The 26,202-nt window shown below is 47.8% G+C and overlaps 1 protein-coding gene across 1 annotated transcript in view; it reads left to right on the top strand.

Moving 5' to 3' along the window:
* Positions 1–26,202, top strand: part of CAD (carbamoyl-phosphate synthetase 2, aspartate transcarbamylase, and dihydroorotase) — a 448,399-nt gene that overhangs the window by 130,523 nt on the left and 291,674 nt on the right. The window contains exon 16 of the mRNA XM_030198598.1: positions 21,687–21,799. Within this exon, the coding sequence (XP_030054458.1) occupies positions 21,687–21,799 (113 nt within the window). The remainder of the gene's footprint in view (positions 1–21,686; positions 21,800–26,202) is intronic.

The following is a 26,202-nucleotide window of genomic DNA, read 5'->3' as shown; positions in this document are numbered from 1 at the left end:
TTTTAGCGCACCTACACTTAGCGCGTGTGCTAACCATATAGGTGCCTATATGGATATTGTAGGCATGTACATGGTTAACACACGTTAAAAATGTTAATGTGCCTATAACGCTGCTTAGTAAACAGGACCCAAAGATTCATAAATATAAATAACATTTCCTTGTCATCTATACCAGACCAGTCCAGACTAATGGGTTGTGTCCATCTACCAGCAGAAGGAGACGGAGAAAATAGTTTCAAGTAAACCGCCCCTTAAGGGTATCGTGCAGCCTGGAATGTTCAGTATTTTCTCTGTCTTTTAGCAGATGGTGGATGGATCGTGCAGCTGCTCTAGATTGCTGGCTGGTAGCGCCTGTCCCAGATTCTGCTGGTGACAGTGGAACCAGGGGTATGCTGGTAGCCGTGTTGGGGCTAGTTTTAGATGATACTCAGTGGTCCTCAGTTCCTCATCTGCCAGCTAGGGTGATATCCAGTGACCCTGGTTCCCTCCCCTGGCTGTCTTTCTAGCAGGGTGATTGATGGTTGATTGTGGCATGGAGTAACTTGTCTCCCCTGTGGGGGGGGGGTTTTCTCTTCTGTGGTGGTAAGTATATCTGAATTTCTACCTCTGAGGTAAGTCTGTCTTTATTCCTGTCACTAGTGAAGAAAGTTGTTTTTAAAATAAAAACTGTTATTCCTTCTTTTTCTGCCTCTTGAGGTAAGCCTTTATTTATTCCTGTCACTAGTGAAGAAGATTTTTCTTTTTTTTTTCTTTTTTAAACAAAGAAGAAGAAACTTTGTTTTTCATTCTTTCTCTTGCCTGTTACTTGATTTATTTTTAGTTCCTTCTCGGGCCTCCTTTGTTTTTGGCAGGTGCTGTCCTTGCATTGGGTTTCGCTTCTCTGCTCTCTCAGATTTTGTTGGGCCATTTTATTCCCTCACGGTGTGTTCGCTCTCTCCCGCCTTTGGCAATGTATTCTATTGGGCCGCTTGCGAAGTTTCTTTGAATTTCGCTGGCCGGTATCCGATTTGATCATGGACCCTTCCAAGCTGGTACCAGTTGCTTTGAAATTTTTTTATGTGCGTGTGTGGCACGGCTCATGTCTGGATCACGAAACTCAGTTTTTCTCCTCTTCACGGTCCTAGACGGCGGCTGGTTCAGAGGGTAGCCCCGTTGCTGGAACTTGTACCTTTGCGGTTTGGAGGTCTTAGTATGCAGTTTCAAGAGCGGGGGAAGTCTCTCGCTGGCTCTCTTTGGCTGCAGGCTTGGTCTTTTTAGTCCAGGGCTATTTTTTTCTTTCCTGTCAGCCTTACGCGGCTGTTGGTCAGTTCTTTTTCAGACCGTCTGGTCTCTGCTGCTTCAGGTATCTTGCTTGAGATGCCCTGCTATTTGATTCTTGTTTTGGCAGCAGTTTTTCCTCCCTTTCTTAGGGAGGTTCTGGTTCTCTCGTCCCCGTGAATCCCTTCTGTCTGCTGCGGTTTGTCTGCAGGGTACTTTTCTTCTGGCGGGTGTCCGAGTTGTCCTTGGTGTGCAACTGCTAGCTCATATCCCTCTTTTGTGTACCCTCGGGAACGCCATTCTTTTGCTTGGACTCAGTTCAGTGTCTGTTTACAAGAATGTGCCTTTTTAGGACTAGTTTGCCACTGCTCTTCCTTTCTTTCCCTTGCTTTCGGGCGGGAATTTTAGCCTGGCACAGACAGATTTAGCCTTTTCTAGTTTCAGGCGCCTCTCTCCTGGTACATTTGGCACTCCTTCCTTTTTCTGTAAGGGACGCAGTTCTTTCCTACTGAACAGATCTATTGCTGTGCATCTGGATTATCGCCTCTTAGCTCTGTGCTTTTCTTTACTTTTCTGCAGGGAAGTGGCTATGTTCTGGGTCTGGAGTTCGACTCTTCCTTAGCTGGTTTTAACTTGGTTTGGTGTTAGTGTCCAGCTTCCTCTTTGTTCCTGGCCTGGCGAGAGTTGTTTCTTCCTCACTGCCTTAAGGCTGTCTTTTTGTTCTGAGGATTCCAGATCTGTGGTGCTTACCTCCCTCTTGGCGGGAGTTTTCTCTACGTTGACTGTTGCTCTGTCTCAGTTGGTTAGGAGGGCGGTCATTGTGGCTCGGAGACCACTTGGGGGCCAGGAGTGTCTCTCGGGGTACAGGGCCTTCTCTTCTTGAAGTTTTAGTCTCTCTTGGGCCAGGAGAGTGCAGCACCAGGTCTGCATTTCCACAAGTTGTGCTCCTTAATTGTTGCCCTCCTGGCAGCACCTTCTTCTCTGGCTATTCCCTGGGGCTCCATCTGTGCATTTTGCATTTTGAGCACTGCTCCATGTTGAGTACGGCTCCATCGCTCCATGTTGAGCACGGCTCCACAGTTCCAGGTTGGCTTTAGCTCCATCGCTGCATATTCTGCAACCTTTCATCTCTGCATGTTGAACACAGCTCCATTGTGTTGAGTGTAGTTCTTTCTCTGTAGGTCTTAGTATGGGGCGCAGCACCGTGTCTGCGTGTGGAGCGCAGCTCTATCTCTTTGTGTTTAGCACAACTCTTCTCTGCAGATTGAGTGCAGTTCCAGGGCGGTATGTGGAGCACAGCTCTGTGACTGCAGGTGCTGCACAGCTTCATGTCTGCGTAGGAAGCATAGCTCCTTGCTGACGTCCGGAGCGCTGCTCCTTCTCTGCGTTTTATACACAGTTCCATTGCTACCACAGCTTCAGTTCTGCAGGTACCTCTAACATCCAGCTGTTTTAGTGCATCACTGCTCATCCTTTGTTACTCTGTTTCTCTGCTTGTTCAGCGCATTTCTATCTTTGCCAGAGGTGTGCAACTCCTTCTCTGCCCATGGTGCGTTTGTGTTCTTTGAGTGCAAGTCCATTTGTGCTCATTGAACACGAATCCTACTCTGCCTGCTGAGCGCAGCTTCATTTCTGTCCCTTGAGCACTGTTCAGTCTCTGACTGTGGAGCGTATTTTCACCTCTGCCTGTTGGGCACTGTTTCACCTTGTCGGTCAACCCCAGCTCTTCTCTGCGGGTTGGATACAGTAACTTCTCGGTAGCTGTGCCATACCACAGTTTAGATTGCTAGACAAGGCTGCCTTGTCTCCTGTTAGCTACCATTCCTGTGGCACTTTTTCTTGCCGTAGCCTCTTGGTGGCTGTCGAGAAGCTTCTCCATTTCTGGAGTTTGAATTCGTCTCTCTCCTTTTGTGGCTTCTTGACACAGGGGTCTTTTCCCCACAGTGTGACTCTTGACTCTTTCTTTTTGTCTCCTTTTGTCCTCCTGGCTCTCTTCTTTCATCCCTAAGTCCAGAGCGAGCTGGTTTAGGAGCACTCTTTCTACAGTTGTACCTTGGTATGTTGCTGCCCTTTTCTTCATGGTTCTCCTGGAGAGATTAGCTCTCCAGTTAGTTGGCTCTTTCGAATCTGGAGTGTCTTGTTCTGTGGAGTTTGATTCTCTCACTAGGCGCGGGTCTGGGTGGTTCCTGGGCCTTGCTTTCTTCTATGGGCCTTGCTTCCTTCTATGAAGTGTGGTGCACTGTTTGGGGTTGCGTACTCCTAGTACTTGTTAGGGTCGATTCCTCTGACCTTCTTAGACTCAGGGCAGACCGGCAGGTTTGGGAGTTAGTCTCTGTCCTGCCAGGGTTTGAAGAAGTGGATCCTGGTCTAGGAGAGATGGCTCCTTATCCTTGTTCCTCGGCTACGACTATTGCCTTCCTTCCGAGGGGGGTCCTTTGGCATGAGTATCTTTGCTGCTTCTTTTGCTACTCTCAGGACAGGGGTACGTAGTTTTTCTTTTGCTCAGGACATTTGTTTTATGTCCTATAATTTCGGTTCCTTTTCTAGTGTCTAACTCTGTTCTCCGAGGACAAGCAGGCTGCTTGTTCTCACGACTGGGTGACGTCCGCGGCAGCCCCCACCAACCGGAAATAAGCTTCGCGGGACGGTCGACACGCAGGGCACGCCCACCGCGCATGCGCGGCCGTCTTCCCGCCCGTGCGCGACCGCTCCCGCCAGTTACTTTTTTTCCGCGACTGAGAGAGTTGTGTTTTCCCCTCTCTCTCGTTTCAGCCGCCGGATTTTTTCGACCGCGTTTACGCGGATCGTCGCTTTTGGCCTGTTCGGCCTCTTCTTCTTCTTCTTTCTCTTTTATTAAAAAAAAAAAAAAAAAAAAAAAAGAATTTTGCGCGTGTGGAGCACGCGCTCCTTCTTTTCCCTCGCTTTCTAGCGGGGACGCCTCGTTGCGGCCTAGTGGCCGCTCGGTCGGTTTCAGTTTTCGTGGTGTGATTTTAGCCACCATTGCCGACTTTGACTTCGCCGACGTGATTTTTCCGTCGATGTCCTCGAAGGTCCCGAGTGGATTTAAAAAGTGTGGTCGCTGCGGCCGGCCGATCTCGCAGACCGACACCCACGCTTGGTGCCTCCAGTGCCTCGGGCCGGAGCACAATCTCAAGTCGTGTGTTTTGTGTCTCGGTCTCCGGAAACGGACTCAGGTTGCGAGGCAAGTTCTGCGGGACCGTCTTTTTGGAACTTGCGCCGGCCCCTCGACGTCGACCTCGACGGCATCGGTATCGAAGACCGGTTCTTCGGTACCGGTATCGATGCCCGAGACATCGGCACCGATGGCAGCGACCCCAGGAGAACAGGTCCCGTCGGCCCGCCGGTCCGCCGGCGAGAGTGGGGTAGAGAGACCGCGTGGGCAGTCGGCCCCGGTCACTCCCTCAACTCGTGAGCCACGGGACCGAACCCTGTCGGACCCGGTACCCCGAGACCGAGGGGGATCGACCTCCTCCTCCTCCATGCCCTCCGGCACCGGTGACGTGCACCGGAAAAAAGACAAGAAGCGCCGTCACCGGGAGCCCTCGGTGCACCCTGAAGCGGAGTCGACGCCGAAGCGTCATCGCAGAGAGGAGAGATCTCCGTCGGTGGTGGAGGTACCGACGCGTCGGGGTTCCGGCACCTCGGTGCCGTCTCCTGGCCCCCAGCAGCTTCCGGCACCGACACCCTTACCGGCCCCACCGCCTTTCCCGGCAGCGGGCCTGGACGAGTGCCTCAGAGCCATCCTTCCGGGGATCCTGGAAGGGCTGATGCGCCAGGCTGTGCCGGCGCCGGGGGTGCTTGCGCCCTCGGCGCCGATGACTGTGGCGCCGGCGAGCTCTAGCCCGGCGCCGGGGCAGTCGACACCGCCGCCGCTTGCGGTGCCGGTCTCGACAGCCACGCAGGTGGAGTCCCCGTCGACGTCGATGGAGGGAGCTCCGTCCCCGCCGGCGCGGGAGTCCACCGCTCGACGACACCGAGACCTCGGTGCCTCGACGTCGAGCCGGGCCCGGTACCGGACGCAGCTACATGAGCTAATGTCCGATACCGAGGATGAGGACTCGTGGGGGGAAGAGGAGGACCCGAGATATTTCTCCTCAGAGGAGTCTACGGGCCTTCCCTCGGACCCCACGCCGTCACCGGAGAGGAAGCTCTCACCTCCTGAGAGTCTCTCCTTTGCCTCCTTTGTGCGGGATATGTCTATAAGCATTCCCTTTCCCGTGGTCTCTGTGGAAGAGCCGAGGGCCGAGATGCTCGAGGTCCTCGACTATCCATCACCACCTAGAGAGTCCTCCACGGTACCGCTGCACAATGTCCTGAAGGAGACGCTGCTCCGGAACTGGGTGCGACCACTAACTAATCCCACCATTCCCAAGAAAGCAGAGTCCCAGTACAGGATCCACTCTGACCCAGAGCTCATGCGGCCCCAGTTGCCCCATGACTCAGCGGTCGTGGATTCTGCTCTCAAGAGGGCACGGAGTTCGAGGGATACCGCCTCGGCGCCCCCGGGGCGGGAGTCTCGCACTCTGGACTCATTTGGGAGGAAGGCCTACCAATCCTCCATGCTCGTGACCCGCATCCAATCTTACCTGCTCTATATGAGCATCCACATGCGGACCAATGTGCAACAGCTGGCGGACCTGGTCGATAAGCTCCCGCCGGAGCAGTCCAGGCCTTATCAGGAGGTGGTCAGGCAGCTGAAGGCGTGCAGAAAGTTCCTGTCCAGGGGGATTTTTGACACCTGTGACGTGGCATCTCGTGCTGCGGCCCAAGGTATAGTGATGCGCAGGCTCTCATGGCTGCGTGCCTCTGACCTGGACAACCGCACCCAGCAGAGACTGGCTGACGTCCCTTGCCGGGGGGATAACATTTTCGGTGAGAAGGTCGAGCAGATGGTGGACCAACTGCATCAGCGGGAAACCGCTCTCGACAAGCTCTCCCACCGGGCGCCTTCAGCACCCGCCCCCACGGGTGGGCGTTTTTCCCGGGCACGGCAGGCTGCACCCTATTCTTTTGCAAAGCGTAGGTACAACCAGCCGGCCCGAAGGCCTCGCCAGGCACAGGGACAGCCCCAGCGCGCTCGTTCTCGTCAACAGCGTGCGCCTAAGCAGCCCCCTGCGCCTCCACAGCAAAAGCCGGGGACGGGCTTTTGACTGGATCCACGGGAACATAGCCGCCCTACAAGTGTCCGTACCGGACGATCTGCCGGTCGGAGGGAGGTTAAAATTTTTTCACCAAAGGTGGCCTCTCATAACCTCCGACCAGTGGGTTCTCCAAATAGTGCGGTGCGGATACGCCCTGAATTTGGCCTCCCTGCCTCCAAATTGTCCTTCGGGAGCTCAGTCTTTCAGCTCCCTTCACAAGCAGGTACTTGCAGAGGAACTCTCCGCCCTTCTCAGCGCCAATGCGGTCGAGCCCGTACCACCCGGGCAGGAAGGGCAGGGATTCTATTCCAGGTACTTCCTTGTGGAAAAGAAAACAGGGGGGATGCGTCCCATCCTAGACCTGAGAGGCCTGAACAAATTCCTGGTCAAAGAAAAGTTCAGGATGCTTTCCTTGGGCACCCTTCTGCCAATGATTCAGAAAAACGATTGGCTATGTTCCCTGGATTTAAAGGACGCATACACTCACATCCCGATACTGCCAGCTCACAGACAGTATCTCAGATTCCGCCTGGGCGCACGGCACTTTCAGTATTGTGTGCTGCCCTTTGGGCTCGCCTCTGCCCCACGAGTGTTTACAAAGTGCCTCGTGGTGGTGGCGGCGTATCTACGCAAGCTGGGAGTGCACGTGTTCCCATATCTCGACGATTGGCTGGTCAAGAGCACCTCGGAGGCAGGAGCCCTCCGGTCCATGCAGTGCACTATTCAACTTCTGGAGCTGCTGGGGTTTGTGATAAATTACCCAAAGTCCCATCTCCAGCCTACTCAGTCTCTGGAATTCATAGGAGCGCTGCTGAATACCCAGACGGCTCAGGCCTACCTTCCCGAAGCGAGGGCTACCAATCTCTTGGCCCTGGCTTCGCAGACCAGAGCGTCTCAGCAGGTCACAGCTCGGCAGATGTTGAGACTTCTGGGTCATATGGCCTCCACTGTTCATGTGACTCCCATGGCTCGTCTTCACATGAGATCTGCTCAATGGACCCTAGCTTCCCAGTGGTTTCAAGCCACCGGGAATCTAGAAGATGTCATCCGCCTCTCCACCAGTTGCCGCACTTCACTGCTCTGGTGGACCATCCGGACCAATTTGACCCTGGGACGTCCATTCCAAATTCCGCAGCCCACGAAAGTGCTGACGACGGATGCATCTCGCCTGGGGTGGGGAGCCCATGTCGATGGGCTCCACACTCAGGGTCTGTGGTCCCTCCAGGAAAAGGATCTGCAGATCAACCTCCTGGAGCTCCGAGCGATCTGGAACGCACTGAAGGCTTTCAGAGATCGGCTGTCCTGTCAAATTATCCAAATTCGGACAGACAATCAGGTTGCAATGTATTACGTCAACAAGCAGGGGGGCACCGGATCTCGCCCCCTGTGCCAGGAGGCCGTCGGGATGTGGCGTTGGGCGTGTCGGTTCGGCATGCTCCTCCAAGCCACGTACCTGGCAGGCGTAAACAACAGTCTGGCCGACAGACTGAGCAGAGTCATGCAACCGCACGAGTGGTCGCTCCATGCCAGAGTGGTACGCAAGATCTTCCGAGCGTGGGGCACCCCCTCGGTGGACCTTTTCGCCTCTCAGACCAACCACAAGCTGCCTCTGTTCTGTTCCAGACTTCAGGCACACGGCAGGCTAGCGTCGGATGCCTTTCTCCTCCATTGGGGGACCGGCCTCCTGTATGCTTATCCTCCCATACCTTTGGTGGGGAAGACCTTACTGAAGCTCAAGCAAGACCGCGGCACCATGATTCTGATCGCGCCCTTTTGGCCCCGCCAGATCTGGTTCCCTCTTCTTCTGGAGTTGTCCTCCGAAGAACCGTGGAGATTGGAGTGTTTTCCGACTCTCATTTCGCAGAACGACGGAGCGTTGCTGCACCCCAACCTCCAGTCTCTGGCTCTCACGGCCTGGATGTTGAGGGCGTAGACTTCACTGCGTTGGGTCTGTCTGAGGGTGTCTCCCGGGTCTTGCTTGCCTCTAGGAAGGATTCCACTAAAAAGAGTTACTTTTTCAAGTGGAGGAGGTTTGTCGTGTGGTGTGAGAGCATGGCCCTAGAACCTCGTTCTTGCCCTGCACAGAACCTGCTTGAATACCTTCTGCACTTATCAGAGTCTGGCCTCAAGACCAACTCAGTAAGGAATCACCTTAGTGCGATTAGTGCTTACCATTATCGTGTGGAAGGAAAAGCCATCTCTGGAGAGCCTTTAGTCGTTCGATTCATGAGAGGCTTGCTTTTGTCAAAGCCCCCTATCAAGCCTCCTGTTGTGTCATGGGATCTCAACGTCGTCCTCACCCAGCTGATGAAACCTCCTTTTGAGCCACTGAATACCTGCCATCTGAAGTACTTGACCTGGAAGGTCATTTTCTTGGTGGCAGTTACTTCAGCTCGTAGGGTCAGTGAGCTTCAAGCCCTAGTAGCTCATGCTCCATATACCAAATTTCATCACAACAGAGTAGTGCTCCGCACCCACCCAAAGTTCCTGCCGAAGGTGGTGTCGGAGTTCCATCTTAACCAGTCAATTGTCTTGCCAACATTCTTCCCCAGGCCGCATACCCGCCCTGCTGAACGTCAGTTGCACACATTGGACTGCAAGAGAGCATTGGCCTTCTACTTGGAGCGGACACAGCCCCACAGACAGTCCGCCCAATTGTTTGTTTCTTTCGACCCTAACAGGCTAGGGGTCGCTGTCGGGAAACGCACCATCTCCAATTGGCTAGCAGATTGCATTTCCTTCACTTACGCCCAGGCTGGGCTGACTCTTGAGGGTCATGTCACGGCTCATAGTGTTAGAGCCATGGCAGCGTCAGTGGCCCACTTGAAGTCAGCCACTATTGAAGAGATTTGCAAGGCTGCGACGTGGTCATCTGTCCACACATTCACATCACATTACTGCCTCCAGCAGGATACCCGACGCGACAGTCGGTTCGGGCAGTCGGTGCTGCAGAATCTGTTTGGGGTGTAAATCCAACTCCACCCTCCAGGACCCGAATTTATTCTGGTCAGGCTGCACTCTCAGTTAGTTGTTCTTCGTAGGTCAATTTCTGTTGTTTCCTCGCCGTTGCGAGGTTCAATTGACCTGGGTTCTTGTTTTGAGTGAGCCTGAGAGCTAGGGATACCCCAGTCGTGAGAACAAGCAGCCTGCTTGTCCTCGGAGAAAGGGTATGATACATACCTGTAGCAGTTGTTCTCCGAGGACAGCAGGCTGATTGTTCTCACCTTCCCTCCCTCCTCCCCTTTGGAGTTGTGTATTTCATATTTTTTGCTAGTCATTCAACTGGCGGGAGCGGTCGCGCACGGGCGGGAAGACGGCCGCGCATGCGCGGTGGGCGTGCCCTGCGTGTCGACCGTCCCGCGAAGCTTATTTCCGGTTGGTGGGGGCTGCCGCGGACGTCACCCAGTCGTGAGAACAATCAGCCTGCTGTCCTCGGAGAACAACTGCTACAGGTATGTATCATACCCTTTCCATTTTGGTAGCCTGGTGGTTCGGATATTCAAATCCTTTTCTGCTGATTAGTTTTTGCTGTGTGTATAGCTTTGCTGATTTTTCAGCCTTCTGCATTCTTCTTTTCTCCTGCCCTCTTTGGGAAACTGCGTTGCTACATCCCATTAGTCTGGACTGGTCTGGTATAGATGACAAGGAAGGAAAAATTATGTTCTTACCTGATAATTTTCTTTTCTTTAATCATACCAGACCAGTCCAGATGCCCTCCCTGGCTAAAGTCTGTCAGAGTGTTGTTTCCTTTAGGTATCTCTGGCTGTTCCACGACGCTTCAATATGGTGGGATGTCCTACAGCACTGCCTACTTCATCTTTTCTATTCAATCTCCTACCACTTGTTGTGCCAGCTTTGTATGACTCCTGCTACTTGGAATCACAGAGTTCTTTCCCCAGATTCAGGGGTAGATCTCTATGTGCTTGGGCAAGCTCGGTATGGACCATTTCCTCCAGCTTACTTTACTGTGAGGGGAGGTTGCAGTTGCCTTCGGCCAAGCAAGAACAGTGAGGTTCTGCATATTGGCTCCAAGAGTTTGCCTGTTTGGTATTAACTGTGTTTTTTCTCTAGACTTCAGAGCACCATTGCTTGGCTATTCGAAATACTGAACATTCCAGGCTGCACGATACCCTTAAGGGGCGGTTTACTTGGAACTATTTTCTCTGTCTCCTTCCACTGGTAGATGGACACAACCCATTAGTCTGGACTGGTCTGATATGATTAAAGGAAAGAAAATTATCAGGTAAGAACATATTTTTCCATACTGCTAAAGTCCAACAGATTAATGGGCTAATGAACATCTATATTAATAAATCCCACCTTGAACGTTCTGAAGCTCACTCCAAGGCAGAGAAGCACAAAAATCCTGTAGCCTTCATAGGCTAGGACCAGTCACCCTCACTCATAGACCCGCCCTCAGCCACTCCCCATCTGTACATAAAATGCTACCTCAACATTCTGAAGACAACCTGCTGAAGCCATCTGCAAAATCCCTAAACAGTTCGTAAGTTCATGGTGGTGAAGCCATCCAACTCACCATGTCTCTCTGCCCCGTCTTCGAGGGCGGAACACAGAGAGTAAAGGGATCCATAAAGGCACCCCTACCAACTGGCAACCCCCTCCAACAAACAACGACCCAGGCAGGGGGAGTGTTTCCGTACTCCTCCCCCTGCCTAGGAATCGCTACAGACTGCTGGCAAACTCCCCAACCACACGACCACAAAAGCCACCCGCAACCCCCCCCCCCCCACACACACACAAACAAACAAACAAACAAACATACAAACACACATACAAACACATACACACACACGCACACATACACACACGCACACACATACACAAACGCAAACACACACACACGCAAACAGCCTCGACGGTGCACCTCTAAGTGCCCCCCCCCGCCGCATCACCACAACAACCTATGCAACGCGGCATCAGAAAGCCCCCTACCCCCTTCCCTCCTCGCAGCATCACCCAACCCCTCCCCCGCCACTTCACCAAGCGCCTCCCCTCCCACATCGACCACCTCGCCACCCGCGACCGCTAATACAAACTCTGTCCGGAGGCTGCTGCTGCTGCTTCTATTCAGCAGCAGCCCGTACATAAAGAAAACAAACAAAAAAACAACCTCCTAAAACGCATCTCCGTGGAGAACCATCTCACATTGGCTGACGTCTCTGCAGCCGCTCCTCCTCTCCCCTCAACGTCAGTGCCCCTGCCGGAAGACCCCGGAGAAACGCCGAGACGTCAGAGGGGAGAGGAGGAGCGCATGCTGAGACTTCAGCCAATGTGAGATGCTTCTCAACGGAGGTGCGTTTTAGGAGGATTTTTTTTTTTGGTTTTCTTTATGTACGGGCTGCTGCTGCTGAATAGCAGAAGCAGCAGCCGCCGGACACAGTCTGTATTAGCGGTTGCGGGTGGCGAGGGGGTTGATGAGGGGGGAGGGGCTTGGTGATGTGCCACGGTGGGGGGGTCGGGTGATGCGCGAAGGGGGGACAAGGGGCTTTCTTTGGGTGCTGCGCTGGCTGGGGGGGGAAGGGGGGGTCTCGCTGGACATGGGTGGCTGGAAGGAAGCAGGGGGAGGGGAGGGTCGCTGCACATGGGTGGCTGCAGAGGGGGCAGGGAACAGGGAGATAGGGATGGGGCTCCACACACCACATGGGTGCCTGTAAGGGGGACAGGGGATACAGGACGGACACTGCAGGGCGGGCAGGGGGACAGAAGGGTTGGTGGTCATCAGGGGGGACAGGTGGGTCGATGGACATGACTGGCCACAGGGGAGGAACAGGGAAAAAGGAGAGGAGTGTCCTCAGACATGGGTGGCTGCACAGGAGAGGAGGGTCGCTGGACATGGGTAGCTGCAGGGGGGACAGGGGGACAGAGGGGTCGCTGGACATGGCTGGCTGCAGGGGGGACGGGGAGAGAGGAGGGACGCTGCACATGCGTGCCTGCAGGGGGACAGGAGGGATGCTGAGGGGGGGCCTGAGACCACATGGGTGGCTGCAGGGGGAGCAGGGGAGACAGGAAGGACGCAGCAGGGGGAGAGGAGGATTGATGGGCATGGGTGGCTGCAGGGGGATGCTGGACATGGGTGGCTGCAGGGGGAACACGGGGAGAGGAGGGTCGCTGCACATGCCTGGCTGCAAGGGGGCAGGGGGTAGGGAGGGGGTGAGGGGGTTCTTCACACCACACACGCAGTCACTCATTCTCTGTCTGCCACATACACTCTCACTCACACACTCACTGTCTTTGTCCCTCTCTCTCACACAGTGTCACACAGAAACACAAACACTGTCTCTCACACACTCTCTCGCACAAACACATACACTCTGTCTCTCTCTCTCTCTCTCACACTCTCTCTCTCGCACAAACACATACACTCTGTCTCTCTCTCTCTCTCTCTCTCACATTCTCTCTCTGACACACACGCTCCATCTCTCACACACGCTCTTTCTGAAACATACACTCCAAGGAAAACCTTGCTAGCGCCCGTTTCATTTCTAACAGAAACGGGCCTATTTTACTAGTATGTAAATAAAATACAAATAAAACCCACATATTTCTCTTTAAAAAAATCAAATGCATCAATGCACAAGAAATAATATACATCAGTGCACAAAAATATAAGTAAAACATATGCAAATAACATGAAAAACAATTGCATGTATTACATATACAAATAAAAGCATAGTCTTCTCTAAAATAAAAAAGTATACAGTAATATTCTAAAAAAACAAACAAAGGATATACAAAGCAAAGGCAGTCTTTTAAAACTAACTAGTACTTATTTCCTGAAGTTTGTTTTTTTTACCTTCCAAAGGATGTTCGCTGTTGAGCAGCTGGTAGCCTTGAGGGCAAAAGAAAAGGGGGGAATATTAAAAAAATATTGTGACGAAACAGTGTGTTTTAAACCTCTAAAATGTACTTATGTACTTATTAGATATTTTTCTATTTTAATTATGTCCTGAAGTGTATTTCCCTTTCAATCTAGTTGACTGAGCTCTGATTGGCCCAGGAGCATTTCCTTTAGAGGGTACTGATTTTGCCTTCAGTCAATACAAGCCAAGATGTTATTTCCCTAACTGCTTATTTCTATAAAAATGCTATCAGTATAATTTATGTAAAGTTCACCAGGAGATATTACCTTGGTTTTGGGTCCAAAGAACCTATACCAATTCATTAGTTAATGTTGCCTTTGTATAAACTGAATTAACAAGAAGTGTTTTAATACATAAGGTAATTGTTTACTAAAATTTATCTTGACAGCAAAAAAGTACCATACAACTTGTAGGAAGGATCTCCCTAATTGTATCATTATGCAAATACTATTGAACATATTACTGTAATCTACCATGTCAATATATACACAGACTTGTAACCCAAACAAAAGGCTCTAGAGGAATCATATTCCAACGTGTAAAGAAAAGGTGTGAGATATAGCTCTGCAGTCAAACCATGTGGAATCACTGTGTTCAGTTCTGGTCACTGCTTCTCAAAAAAGATACAGTGAAATTAGAAAAGGTACAGAGAAGGGCGACGAAAATGATAAAGGGAATGGGACGATTTCCCTATGAAGAAAGGCTGAATCATCTAGGGCTCTTCAGCTTGGAGTAAAGATTGCTGAGGAGAGATATAGAGGTCTATGAGGCAGATGCACTAAACGTTTTTCATCGTTAAATGAGCCCTCGGGGAAGAATTTCCGATCCTTTCCATGCACTAAAGCCTATTTTTCGACGGTAGTAGCAGCTAACGAAAACGGAATGGAGATGAGCAATTAGTGTGAAAACCCCATTGAAACGACATGCACTAACCTTTTCCGATTGCCTTTACGCAGGAAAAAGGCAGGAAAACTAACGAGAGGTCTGGACCTCTCGTTAGGACAGCTCCGTGGCAGGAAAAAGTGTTAAGTGAAAAAATAAACAAACTTTGAGCCAATCCCAGCGCATTAGCAGAGCTAAAAGCGCTGTGATTGGTCCAAAGGACCTCAGAAAACACATAAAAAAATAAAAAAAGGATCGGGAGGGGGCAAGGGCGCTCATCAGGAGCGTCCTGTACGGACGGCCTTGCCCCCCCCCCGCTGCTCCCCACTTCCGCTGCTCCCCCCACCCCGAAAAAGCAAACTTGTAGAAGCCCCTGCCCCCCTCCCTTCCTCACTACTCTCAGCTCCGCCTCCTGACATCCTCCGTCTGTGCCCCGCCCCCTTTGGGGATCGTCGCCGCCATTCCCCTTCTCCATCGGGCCCCCCTCCCTCTTACCGGGCCCGTGCAGCGCCTCTGTCCGAAGGCGCTGCACGGGCAAGAAGAACGCTGAATCAGCTGATGCCTGCCTTCGCGATAGAGCGTCTTTCTCCTCCTGGGCCCGCCCCTGTCTGACGTCAGTAACCTACGTAGGTTACTGACGTCAGACAGGGGCGGGCCCAGGAGGAGAAAGACGCTCTATCGATGCCATCGCGAAGGCAGGCATCAGCTGATTCTGCGTTCTTCTTGCCCGTGCAGCGCCTTCGGACAGAGGAGAGAGGCGCTGCACGGGCCCGGTAAGAGGGAGGGGGGCCCGATGGAGAAGGGGAATGGCGGCGACGATCCCCAAAGGGGGCGGGGCACAGACGGAGGATGTCGGGAGGCGGAGCTGAGAGTAGTGAGGAAGGGAGGGGGGCAGGGGCTTCTACAAGTTTGCTTTTTCGGGGTGGGGGGAGCAGCGGAAAGTGGGGAGCAGCGGGGGGGGGGCAAGGCCGTCCGTACAGGACGCTCCTGATGAGCGCCCTTGCCCCCTCCCGATCCTTTTTTTATTTTTATTTTTTATGTGTTTTCTGAGGTCCTTTGGACCAATCACAGCGCTTTTAGCTCTGCTAATGCGCTGGGATTGGCTCAAAGTTTGTTTATTTTTTCACTTAACACTTTTTTCTGCCACGGAGCTGTCCTAACGAGAGGTCCAGACCGATGTGTATTGTGATTCTTTGATACATTGTACGTTTCACTACCGATCTCAGCATGTGTGACTTTTTTTTTTGGTGCATTTTTCGTTATTTTAAAATCGTTAGGGACTTTAACGATTTAGATTTTTTTACGTTTGGTTGCTGCATCTGCCTCTATAAAATAATGAGTGGAGTGGAACGGGTAGATGTGACTCGCTTGTTTCTTTCCAAAAATACTAGGACTAGGGGGCATATGCTGAAGCTACAAAGTAGTAAATTTAATATGAATCGGAGAAAAGGTTTCTTCACTCAACGTGTAATTAAACTCTGGAATTTGTTGCCAGAGAATGTGGTAAAGGCGGTTAGCTTAGTGGGGTTTAAAAAAGGTCTAGATGGCTTCCTAAAGGAAAAGTGGATAGACCATTATTAAATGGACTTGGGGAAAATCCACTGCTTATTTCTGGGATAAGCAGCATAAAATGTATTGAACGTTTTTGGGATCTAACAAGGTATTTGTGACTTGGATTGGAAACAGGATGCTGGGTTTGATGGACCTTTGATCTGTCCCAGTGTGGCAATACTTATGATACTAAAGATGTCTTGTCTTTTTTTTTTTTTTTTTTCTAATAATGGTTGCAACACCATTTTTCTTCTCTTCTGCTGTTGAAAATGATGACTATAGAAACCTGGGGGAATCCCCTTCCCTTACCCAGGCTCTTAGATTTCAGAGCTCAAGGTGTGTTTGAGGAAAATAAACACAGGTTACAGTTAGAGTTAATGCCAGCTTCAGCAGAGTTTATCACACAGCTGCAAAGTTTCACCAGCCTTGCAGGATAAGTCTCTGATCTGTCCTTTAACTGAGCTCCTTTTTATTTGCAAATTTCTGAATACAGATTCATTCTTTGACATAACATCATTGGCAAATAACGCACTTTTCTCTTTCTCAGACCCTGTCTGTTCCATCAGTAGGTACACCATATGTTGGCCCACGCACATCCTTCTTTGGCTACGCTCCAGACAATTTTTTTCTCTTTCTGGCCTAGATTTCAAGGCCTTTTGCTAGTATATTTGGATCCTAGGAACATAAAAATAGCCATACTGGGTCAGACCAATGATCTATCTAGCCCAGTATCCTGCTTTCAGCAGTTGCCAATCCAGGTCACAAGTACCTGGCAGAAACTCAATTAGTAGCAGCATTCCATGCTACCAATCCTGGGGCAAGCAGTGGTTTCCCCCATGTCCATCTCAATAAGGCTATTTTCCTCCAGGAACTTGTCCAGACCTTTTTTTTAAACCCAGGTGCTAATCGCTGTTACCACATCCTCCGGCAACGAGTTTCAGAGCTTAACTGTTCTTTTCAGTGAAAAAAAAAAATATTCCCTTCTATTTGTTTTAAAAGTATTTCCCCCATCTGGTCCATGTAATTTCATTGAGTGTCCCTTGGTCTTTGTACTTTTTGAGAGTGAAAAATCAATTCACTTTTAACGTTCTACACCACCCAAGATTTTATAGACCTCATGCATTCCTCCCTCAGCTGTCTCTTTTCCAAGCTGAGGAGCCCAAACCTCTTTAGCCTCCTTCATATGGGAGGAGTTCCATCTCCTTTATCATTTTGGCCACTCTTCTTTGGACCCTTTCTAATTCCGATATATCTTTTTTGAGGTATAGCAACCAGAATTGAACATAATACTCAAGATGAGGTTGCACCATGAAGCAATACAGAGGCATTATTATAATCTTGGTAATATTTTGCATACCTTTCCTAATAATTCCTAGCATCCTGTTTGCTTTTTTGGCCACCACCACACACTGGTCAGAAGATGTCATTGTATTCTTTACAATGATACCTAGATCTTTTCTTGAGTGCTGACTCTTAAGATGGACCCCAACATCAAGTAACTGATTTGAATTATTCTTCCCAATGTGCATCACTCAGCATTTGTCCACATTAAATTTCATCTGCCATTTGGATGCCCAGTCTTCTAGTTTCCTAAGGTCTTCCTTTTAATTTTTCACAATCCGCATTTGTTTTGACAACTTTGAATAGTTTTGTGTCATCTGCAAATTTAATCACCTCACTCGTTCTGATTTCTAGATCATTTATAAATATGTTAAATAACACCAGTCCCAGTTCATATCCTTAGACACTCCACTATTTAAGCTCCTCCACTGAGAAAAATGCCCATTTATCCCTATCCTCTATTTTCCAATAGCCAGTTCCGGGTCCATAGAAGCAGACTGCCTCCTATCTCATAGCTTTTTTTATTTTCCCAGAGTCTCTCATGAGGAAGTTTGTCAAACAGTTTCTGAAAATCTAGATACACTACATCTACTGGCTCAGCTTTTATCCACATGTTTTGTTTTTGTTTTTGTTTTTTTTAAACGCCTTCAAAGAAATGAAGCAAATTGGTGAGGCAAGACTTCCCTTAGCATAGGTTATGGGATCTTTTTAAATGTGTATACACAGTTTTCAGTAGCAGCATCCATATATTCAGCATTGCCAGATATATGTGTAGTACAGTGACTAATGCTGCTGTCTTTAGCTTAGGTTTGCATTTGGCAGGCCTAAACTAAATGTGTAGCTTATCTGTATAGTATCTGAATATCACTGTTATACAGATTATCTGGTTGTTGCCATTGCTCTGCCCCTCCACTGTATGCATAACATTGGGGTGGTTAGACATATTTTCAGTCTGATATCTTTATAGAGGCTGCAAATAAATGGATAGGGAATTTACATGTTTACCGTCTATCAGTAAATATAAAATCCTTTGAAAATTGATTCTAGGGTATTCTAATTTAAAACAAAAATATGTAATGCTAATAACAGTAAAATTATAAAGTGCAGAAAGGATAGTAATAGAACCAGTTTCAGTTAGATGATCAATGAAATCTGTGATCAGATTTGTTTCTGGCCTAATGTAAATTTTGCTGCTCTAGCTGATTTTTTTCTCAGGATTATATCAGACTACATGTAGAAAGAAACAGGAATGCTTTCTTGTACTGTGCAAAATATAAAGACATCAGATTATTGTCTGGTTTCTTGAGGTCTCTAATTTAGTTTTGACTACATATAAGTCTTCTGGTGGGAGAAAGGGCAAATAGCTTCTGCATAATGCAAAGCCAGTTTTGGCTGAGTACTTGTGTGCATTGTAGGAGGGTTCTGCCTTTTTCATTAATATTATGATATGTAACTGTCTAGCACAACATCTCTTTGACCCCGCTGTACACACTTTTAGATAGATTTGCAAGTCTATATCATGTATATTCATTGCATATACCCTGAAAATCCAGCTAATAGAAGGATCTCCCAGGTCAATATTTTTCAGAACAATTGTTCTTGTATATTTGCTCTTTGGTTTCTCATCCCTCACTCTTCATGTTTTCTGTGATACTCATTGCCTCTAATCTTATTGTCCATATGTATACTGTCACGAAATGCCTAGAGCCCACCTGGGGGGGGGTTAACCCTGCGGCCACCTAAAGGGTCTGTCCCAGCACTGCTCAGGCCTGCATGCACCTGTGCAGTACTCTACACTGGCGTACCCTTCCACCTGCCTGCTGGGATCACACTTGCCTCTGGGCGAGCCTCCAACCCGCAGGCTATTTCCCCAGTGGTTTCTAAGGACACTCGGGCCACAGTCCCAGGGGTCCTCCAGTTCCCAGAAAGCATCCACAGACCAAACCACCAGGATTCTTAGTCAGTCCAGAACATCAGAATCAATAAGCTTAAAAAGGTTTATTGTCATGGAAAATTGAACAGTGAGCCAGAGTGTAACCAACCAGCAAATGGTCAGTATTCACAATGGAGAAGGGTAGTTAGTGGGGTTCCTCAGGGGTCTGTGCTAGGACCGCTGCTTTTTAATATATTTATAAATGATTTAGAGATGGGAGTAACTAGCGAGGTAATTAAATTTGCTGATGACACAAAGTTATTCAAAGTTGTTAAATCGCGACAGGATTGTGAAAAATTACAAGAGGACCTTACGAGACTGGGCGGCTAAATGGCAGATGACGTTTAATGTGAGCAAGTGCAAGGTGATGCATGTGGAGAAAAAAGAACCCGAATTATAGCTACGTCATGCAAGGTTCCACGTTAGGAGTTACGGACCAAGAAAGGGATCTGGGTGTCGTCATCAATAATACGCTGAAACCTTCTGCTGTGTGCTGCTGCGACTAGGAAAGCGAATAGAATGTTGGGTATTATTAGGAAAGGTATGGAAAACAGGTGTGAGGATAATATAATGCCGTTGTATCGCCTCATGGTGCGACCGCACCTTGAGTATTGTGTTCAATTCTGGTCGCCGCATCTCAAGAAAGATATAGTAGAATTGGAAAAGGTGTAGCGAAGGGCGACTGATAGCGGGGATGGGACGACTTCCCTATGAAGAAAGATTAAGGAGGCTAGGGCTATTCAGCTTGGAGAAGAGACGGCTGAGGGGAGACATGATAGAGGTATATAAAATAATGAGTGGAGTGGAACAGGTGGATGTGAAGCGTCTGTTCACGCTTTCCAAAAATACTAGGACTAGGGGGCATGCGATGAAACTACAGTGTAGTAAATTTAAAACAAATCGGAGAAAATTTTTCTTCAGCCAACGTATAATTAAACTCTGGAATTCGTTGCTGGAGAAAGTGGTGAAGGCGGTTAGCTTAGCAGAGTTTTAAAAGGGGTTAGACGGTTTCCTAAAGGACAAGTCCATAAACCGCTACTAAATGGACTTGGGGAAACATCCACAATTCCAGGAATAACATGTATAGAATGTTTGTATATTTGGGAAGCTTGCCAGGTGCCCTTGGCCTGGATTGGCCGCTGTCGTGAACAGGATGCTGGGCTCGATGGACCCTTGGTCTTTTCCCAGTATGGCATTACTTATGTACTTATGTACTTAACAACATTAACAGGTAAATTAAACAGTAATCAAACTAACTAAACATTTATTTACTACTTAAGTTGTACCTGGGGAGTTCAGGAAATATAGCTGCTTACAAGTTATAAAATATAACTTCTCACGGAGCCTCAGCATAGAGCTTACTCTCTCCGCTCCCTCTCTGAGATGGGGGAAAATCCAGTAACTCCTGGCTGGATTTTGAATTGCAGGGCCAATCGGAGCCTTAAAACACAGAACAAACACCACCTGCTGGCCAAACAAAAGAAATACACTGCATGAAAATCAAAATACAATTCACAGGCTTGAAAACCCACTGTTTTGCCACATATACATTCACAGAATTGTGGCCATATGAACAGACAGATGGGCAGGAATGGGGTAACAGGGAGCTCAGGTCATGCCACTAAAAGAAGCCTAAAGAGTAACAGCAGCAGTCTGCCAGCTGCCCCTCAAGAACCCCCCCCCCCCCCCAACCCTCCGTCATCTTCTCTATGGGCAGAAACTTATTAATGTTGGGACTGTGGCGGCACTAGCAGCGGGAGTAGTCTGTTTAAAGATGTGGGTCCATCAGCTCATATTTCTCTGCAAAGCCCTGCCCCCAGCTAGCCTAGTTATGGGATGTAAGAGCTTGGAATAGGATCATGAGCTGATGGCCCTGCATCTCTAAATAGGCTAAGGCCGCCATTGGACCCTGGATTGCCCTTGATTTCTGGCTTTGGGATAGGGAAGGGAAAGGGCAGGGGAGCTGCAGGAAAAAGGTAAAACCTGTCTATACGCTACACTAGTTTGTGCATTTTCTGACTTGCTTTCTCCTGCTGCACAGGATGAGCATGAGTGACTTTGTGAAGTGTTTGAGACTCTGCTTATTGGAATTGAAAAGCACCAGATAGCTACTTGTCAATCAGAGAACCCTCAGGGATCTTGTCACACACAAAGGAACAGACTATAATGGTAGATAAAGAAAATAAGGTTCAACTAATCTGGTTGATACCTTAAGTTCCCTTCACTTCTTTCCACTAGGGATCCTATGTGCCTGTCTGGTGGTGTTTTTTTTTTTTTTTTTTAATTCTGTTTTTGTAACTGTTTTTGAATTAAATATTATGTCCCATGAAAGGCTATTCCAGGCATCCATCACCTTCTCAATGAAAAATATTTTGTGACGATACACCTAAAAGATATATATATATATACACTCATACTTGTCTCTCTCTCTCTCTCTCTCTCTCTCTCTCTCTCTCTCTCTCAAATTTGTTCTTCTGTGTCTAGGTGAAGTGAGGTCTGGTGGTTTTTTTTAAATTCTGTTTTTGTAACTAATTAAATATTGTGTCCCCTGAAAGGCTAGGCTATTCCATGCATCCATCACCTCAATGAAGAATATTTTGTGATGATACACCTAAAAGATATATACACACATACCTGTCTCTCTCTCTCGTTCTCTCAAATTTGTTCTTCTGTGTCTAGGTGAAGTGATGTCTGTGGGGCGGAACTTCGAGGAGGCTTTCCAGAAGGCCCTGAGGATGGTGGATGAGAATTGCGTGGGGTTTGACCACACAGTGAAGCCAGCCTCTGACATGGTAAATATAGAACTTGTCTGAGTAAACAAAACTAGTATAATATACTTTCAGCATGCTCTTCTGATGGGTAAGTGTTTTGGTTCATTTCAGCTCTTTGATGCTGCCTGAGATGTATGTAGGGTTTCAGAATCATAGGGGTTCTTCCATGTCAGTTCGCAGTATTGGTGTGAGGTATGCTTTTGAGTATTTTTTTCCGATTATTTTCCTGATAAATGTGCCAGATCCATGGTGCAACCACACCTTGAGTATTGTGTTCAATTCTGGTTGCCGCATCTCAAGAAAGATATAGTAGAATTGGAAAAGGTGCAGCGAAGGGCGACTAAAACGATAGCGGAGATGGGACGACTTCCCTATGAAGAAAGACTAAGGAGGCTAGGGCTTTTCAGTTTGGAGAAGAGACGGCTGAGGGGAGACATGATAGAGGCATATAAAATAATGAGTGGAGTGGAACAGGTGGATGTGAAGCGTCTGTTGATGATGCTTTCCAAAAATACTAGGACTAGGGGGCATGCGATGAAACTACAGTGTAGTAAATTTAAAACAAATCGGAGAAACTTTTTCTTCACCCAACGCGTAATTAAACTCTGGAATTCATTGCCGGAGAACGTGGTGAAGGTGGTTAGCTTGGCAGAGTTTAAAAGGGGGTTAGACGGTTTCCTAAAAGACAAGTCCATAAACCACTACTAAATGGACTTGGGAAAAATCCACAATTCCAGGAATAACATGTATAGAATGTTTGTGCGTTTGTGAAGCTTGCCAGGTGCCCTTGGCCTGGATTGGCCGCTTTCGTGGACAGGATGCTGGGCTTGATGGACCCTTGGTCTTTTCCCAGTGTGGCATTACTTTTGTAGATCTGACTGCATTAGGAAGACCTGTTTATCCAACATACCTGGTACTCTATAGGCAGTAGCAGCTGATGATTCTGCCACAGTGCCGTCATGCCCCGAAGATCAGAGTTGTTTAGTTTCTGGACTGTCTTCTCTCATATTTCTTCCTAGATTTTGGTGATGTCTTATTCCTGGGGTATCTTATGTAAACTAGATAAGCATAAGCTTTCTTAAAGCAGTATGGGAAAGTGGAACATTAAAATTCAGCAAAACATGTGAGGAAATTAGTTCTGAAAACAGATACCAGTTTTGCAAAACACTCATTGAAATGCATATCCCCACCCAGATTGCATTCTTCACTTTTTTACCTTCGATTAAGAGTAATACAGCTACAGTATTACTAGAATAAATGAGGGGAAGAAATCAAGCTTCATGGCAGTAAAGCATAGGAAAGAACAGTCAATAGAGTTTACAACTGGGATTCTCAAAATAGTCTTTGAGATACACCCATCCAGTCTGGTTTTTCCCAGTGAATATGCACAAGTTAAATTTGCATTACTGGTTTACAGTGTGGCATGCTTGTGTGCACAGATGTGTGTGTAATATGTGTATGTATAATTATATAGATAGATATATATAATACGTGTGTGTATTAGAGAATGACATGGAGACAGGGACCCGCGGTAACTGCGGGGATGAAGACATACCATAGAGACGGCACAGGGACAAACTTTGTCCCCGTGTCATTCTGTACTTGATGAATATAGAATTGGGGGACTAGAATATGGCTGAAAGATGAGATAGGAGCTGATAGAGGCATGAGAGATAAGTGGAAATGGAAGGCCTAGAAAGTTAAGAGCAAGAAATGGAGGAAGACATAGGACTGAAGGAAGGGAAAGGAAGAACCAAAATCGAGGTATAGTAGATAAGTGAAATGGAGGACAAAAAAAACATGAAACTGAGGGATCAATGTCAGTGACAGATGGAAGGCAGGAAGGGATGAAGACAAGGGGAATAAAAAATATGTGGAACTGAGACCCTGGGAAAGAGCTTAGGACTAAATCAACAAGCAAAAGTCATAGAGACAGGTCAGAGCTAACCCAACTGAAAAAAAATAAAATGATCAAAATACAAAATATGTATTTTCTATTCTTAGAGAATAAAATGTCAGCTTTGAAAATGTGCATTTACACAAAGTACCACAAGCTGCTGCGTGAGGTTGCGGCAGCCATTTTAAACTGGTGCTACAAGGGGCAGGAGCGAGAGGGCTACGCTCCTGCCCCCAACAACCCCGCTGGACCACAAGGGATACAGGTAGGCCCAGAAGGAGGGCCTACCTGCACGGCTTGGGAGGGCAGGGGGTCTTCTGGGGGCGGGAAGTCTTGATGTGGGGTGGGAGGGGGGAGGGAAACAAGGGAACATTGGTGGAGAGGCTTGAGGGGGCTCAGGGCTTTGGTTTGGTTCTCAGGATATTCAGCAGCACTGTCTGGTTAAGTGCTGCTGAATATCCCTGGTTAGGCAGCGGGAAGCTATTTAAGCAGGCAGTAGAGGCTTCTGTCCCCTTAAATCACTTTGAATATTGGTCTCACTGTGATTCTGCAAGAGGCATCCATCCAGCCACACTCCACACCCAACTCCAGACAAATTGTGGTAAACAGCCAGCCACAGGTACCTACTGCCATTGAGCTAGAAATGTCAGAGAGAGAGAGAGAGAGAGAAGATCTAGCAACATGTATGGCTCGTAAAAAGATGGCGAACACCGGGCTTACCTAGTTCAGTGACTGCCCTGAAAAGTATAGAGGATGGAAATCTGACTTTAAGGTGTACTAGGCTGCGCATTTGGTTTGCTATTCTCTAAACAACTTACGAAATATTACAAAATTATTATATTTGGACAGGAATCAGAGAATTAAAAGTTTTTTTAATCTTACCAGCACAGCATCAGATATTAGTTTCAAGTCATGGAAAAATAACAACATACAGAATCTAATATCAGTACCTCTGGTAATTATAATCAGACTAATTATATAAAGAAGAGAAAAAGGGAGGAAGGAAAGTTAATTCCTCATACAAAGGTCACAGAACAAAGAGAAAGAAAGGAAGAATGAATGAAAGAAAGATTCTTAGATATAGAGAATTTCTACGAAGGGGGGAGAGCACCCCCTTCAGGAAAAAAATAGGCCATTGGACGGATCTGAAATTCTCTTTCCAAGCATGCCTAGTTTTTCAGAGTTTCTTTGTCTGCAGCATGGTTTTATAGGCTGTGGTGAGCATTCACTTCTCTACCCTGGACCAATCATAGGTGCTGCATTTGTGGTGGAGACTTGTAATTGGGTCTTTCATATGTGCTGGAGGCTTGCAATTGGTGTCCTTGCCATACCTCTTCTCAGTAAATTACATTTGTAACAAGTTATACAAGGTAGCTGAGTTGCCGTAGCAACGAGAGGTCCCATCAGAGCCTGTGACCAGCCAGAAATTCCTGCATTTGGCTGACAGCAAAGAAAGATGGGGGGGGGGGGGGAAATAGTGCAGCATACCTGAAGTAGAACTTTATATCTAAAAATTATAGACAAAGGATTCTATAGCAATTATGAAGCCCACCCCAAAGCAGGAAATGAATCTGATAATAAAATTGCTGGGAACTGAGTCAGCCGATTGTGTAAAGAGATTAAAGAAGTTTGAAAAAAGAAACTTGACCAGCATTATGGCAGCCCAGAAGCTATCCAACAGGCACTGATGAAGAGAATAAGGAGTTACTCAAATAGAGATAATGACAAGCTACAAGAATTAGGAGATCTCTAGGAACTGGAAGCCATCAAAGCTGATCCGAACCTTCCAAGCCTGTGCTACTTGGATACAGCTTGGGGCATAAATGAGATTATAAGAAAGCTGCTATATGACATAAGAGGGAAATAGCATTAGGTGAGAAGTGTATAGAGGGCAACCAAGAGACGTTTCCTCCCTTCACAGTCTTCGTGAAGTTTTTCAGAAATTTGGCAAAGAGGAGAAAATGACCCCAGCTTCATGTTTGATGTACCCTGAAGCAGGCAAGACAGGCTACTTTCTGAATGAAAGGCCGGGCAAGAAGTACGGAAGCACTAGGAAGCCTATAACTGTACATATGACAGATGTGTTGCCCACAGCAACTCCACCGTCTGATCGTGCTTCTACTACAGAGAAAGTAGAAGATCCAGACAGACAGTGTCCTATACATAGGAAACTTCATCCTCTCAAGAAATGCTTAGGGTTTAGGGAGAAATCCTTGAGAGAACATAAAGATCTGTTTCAAAAGTAGAATCATATGGCTAAAGACTAAAACCCAATATTATGTTGCTACCTCCTATGCACTATGTTTAATCTCTGACCTCTGCGGTGCTACTTACTGAATACAACTTCCAATCAGCAAACTTTATGCATCCACCTCATTGGTCTGTGATAAATTTTTTTCTTTTTATCTTATTTTCTCTTAGTTATATTTCAAAATTCATACCTTTCAATAAATGCTTTTTTTAAATGTCATTGTCCATTCATTGTGAGATATCAAATACTCATCTTTAGATGATTATTTAGACTCTT

This window comes from Microcaecilia unicolor, chromosome 3 (assembly GCF_901765095.1).
Source record: "Microcaecilia unicolor chromosome 3, aMicUni1.1, whole genome shotgun sequence".
NCBI classification, from domain to species: Eukaryota; Metazoa; Chordata; class Amphibia; order Gymnophiona; family Siphonopidae; genus Microcaecilia; species Microcaecilia unicolor.
This window is presented reverse-complemented; position numbering and strand designations above follow the sequence as displayed.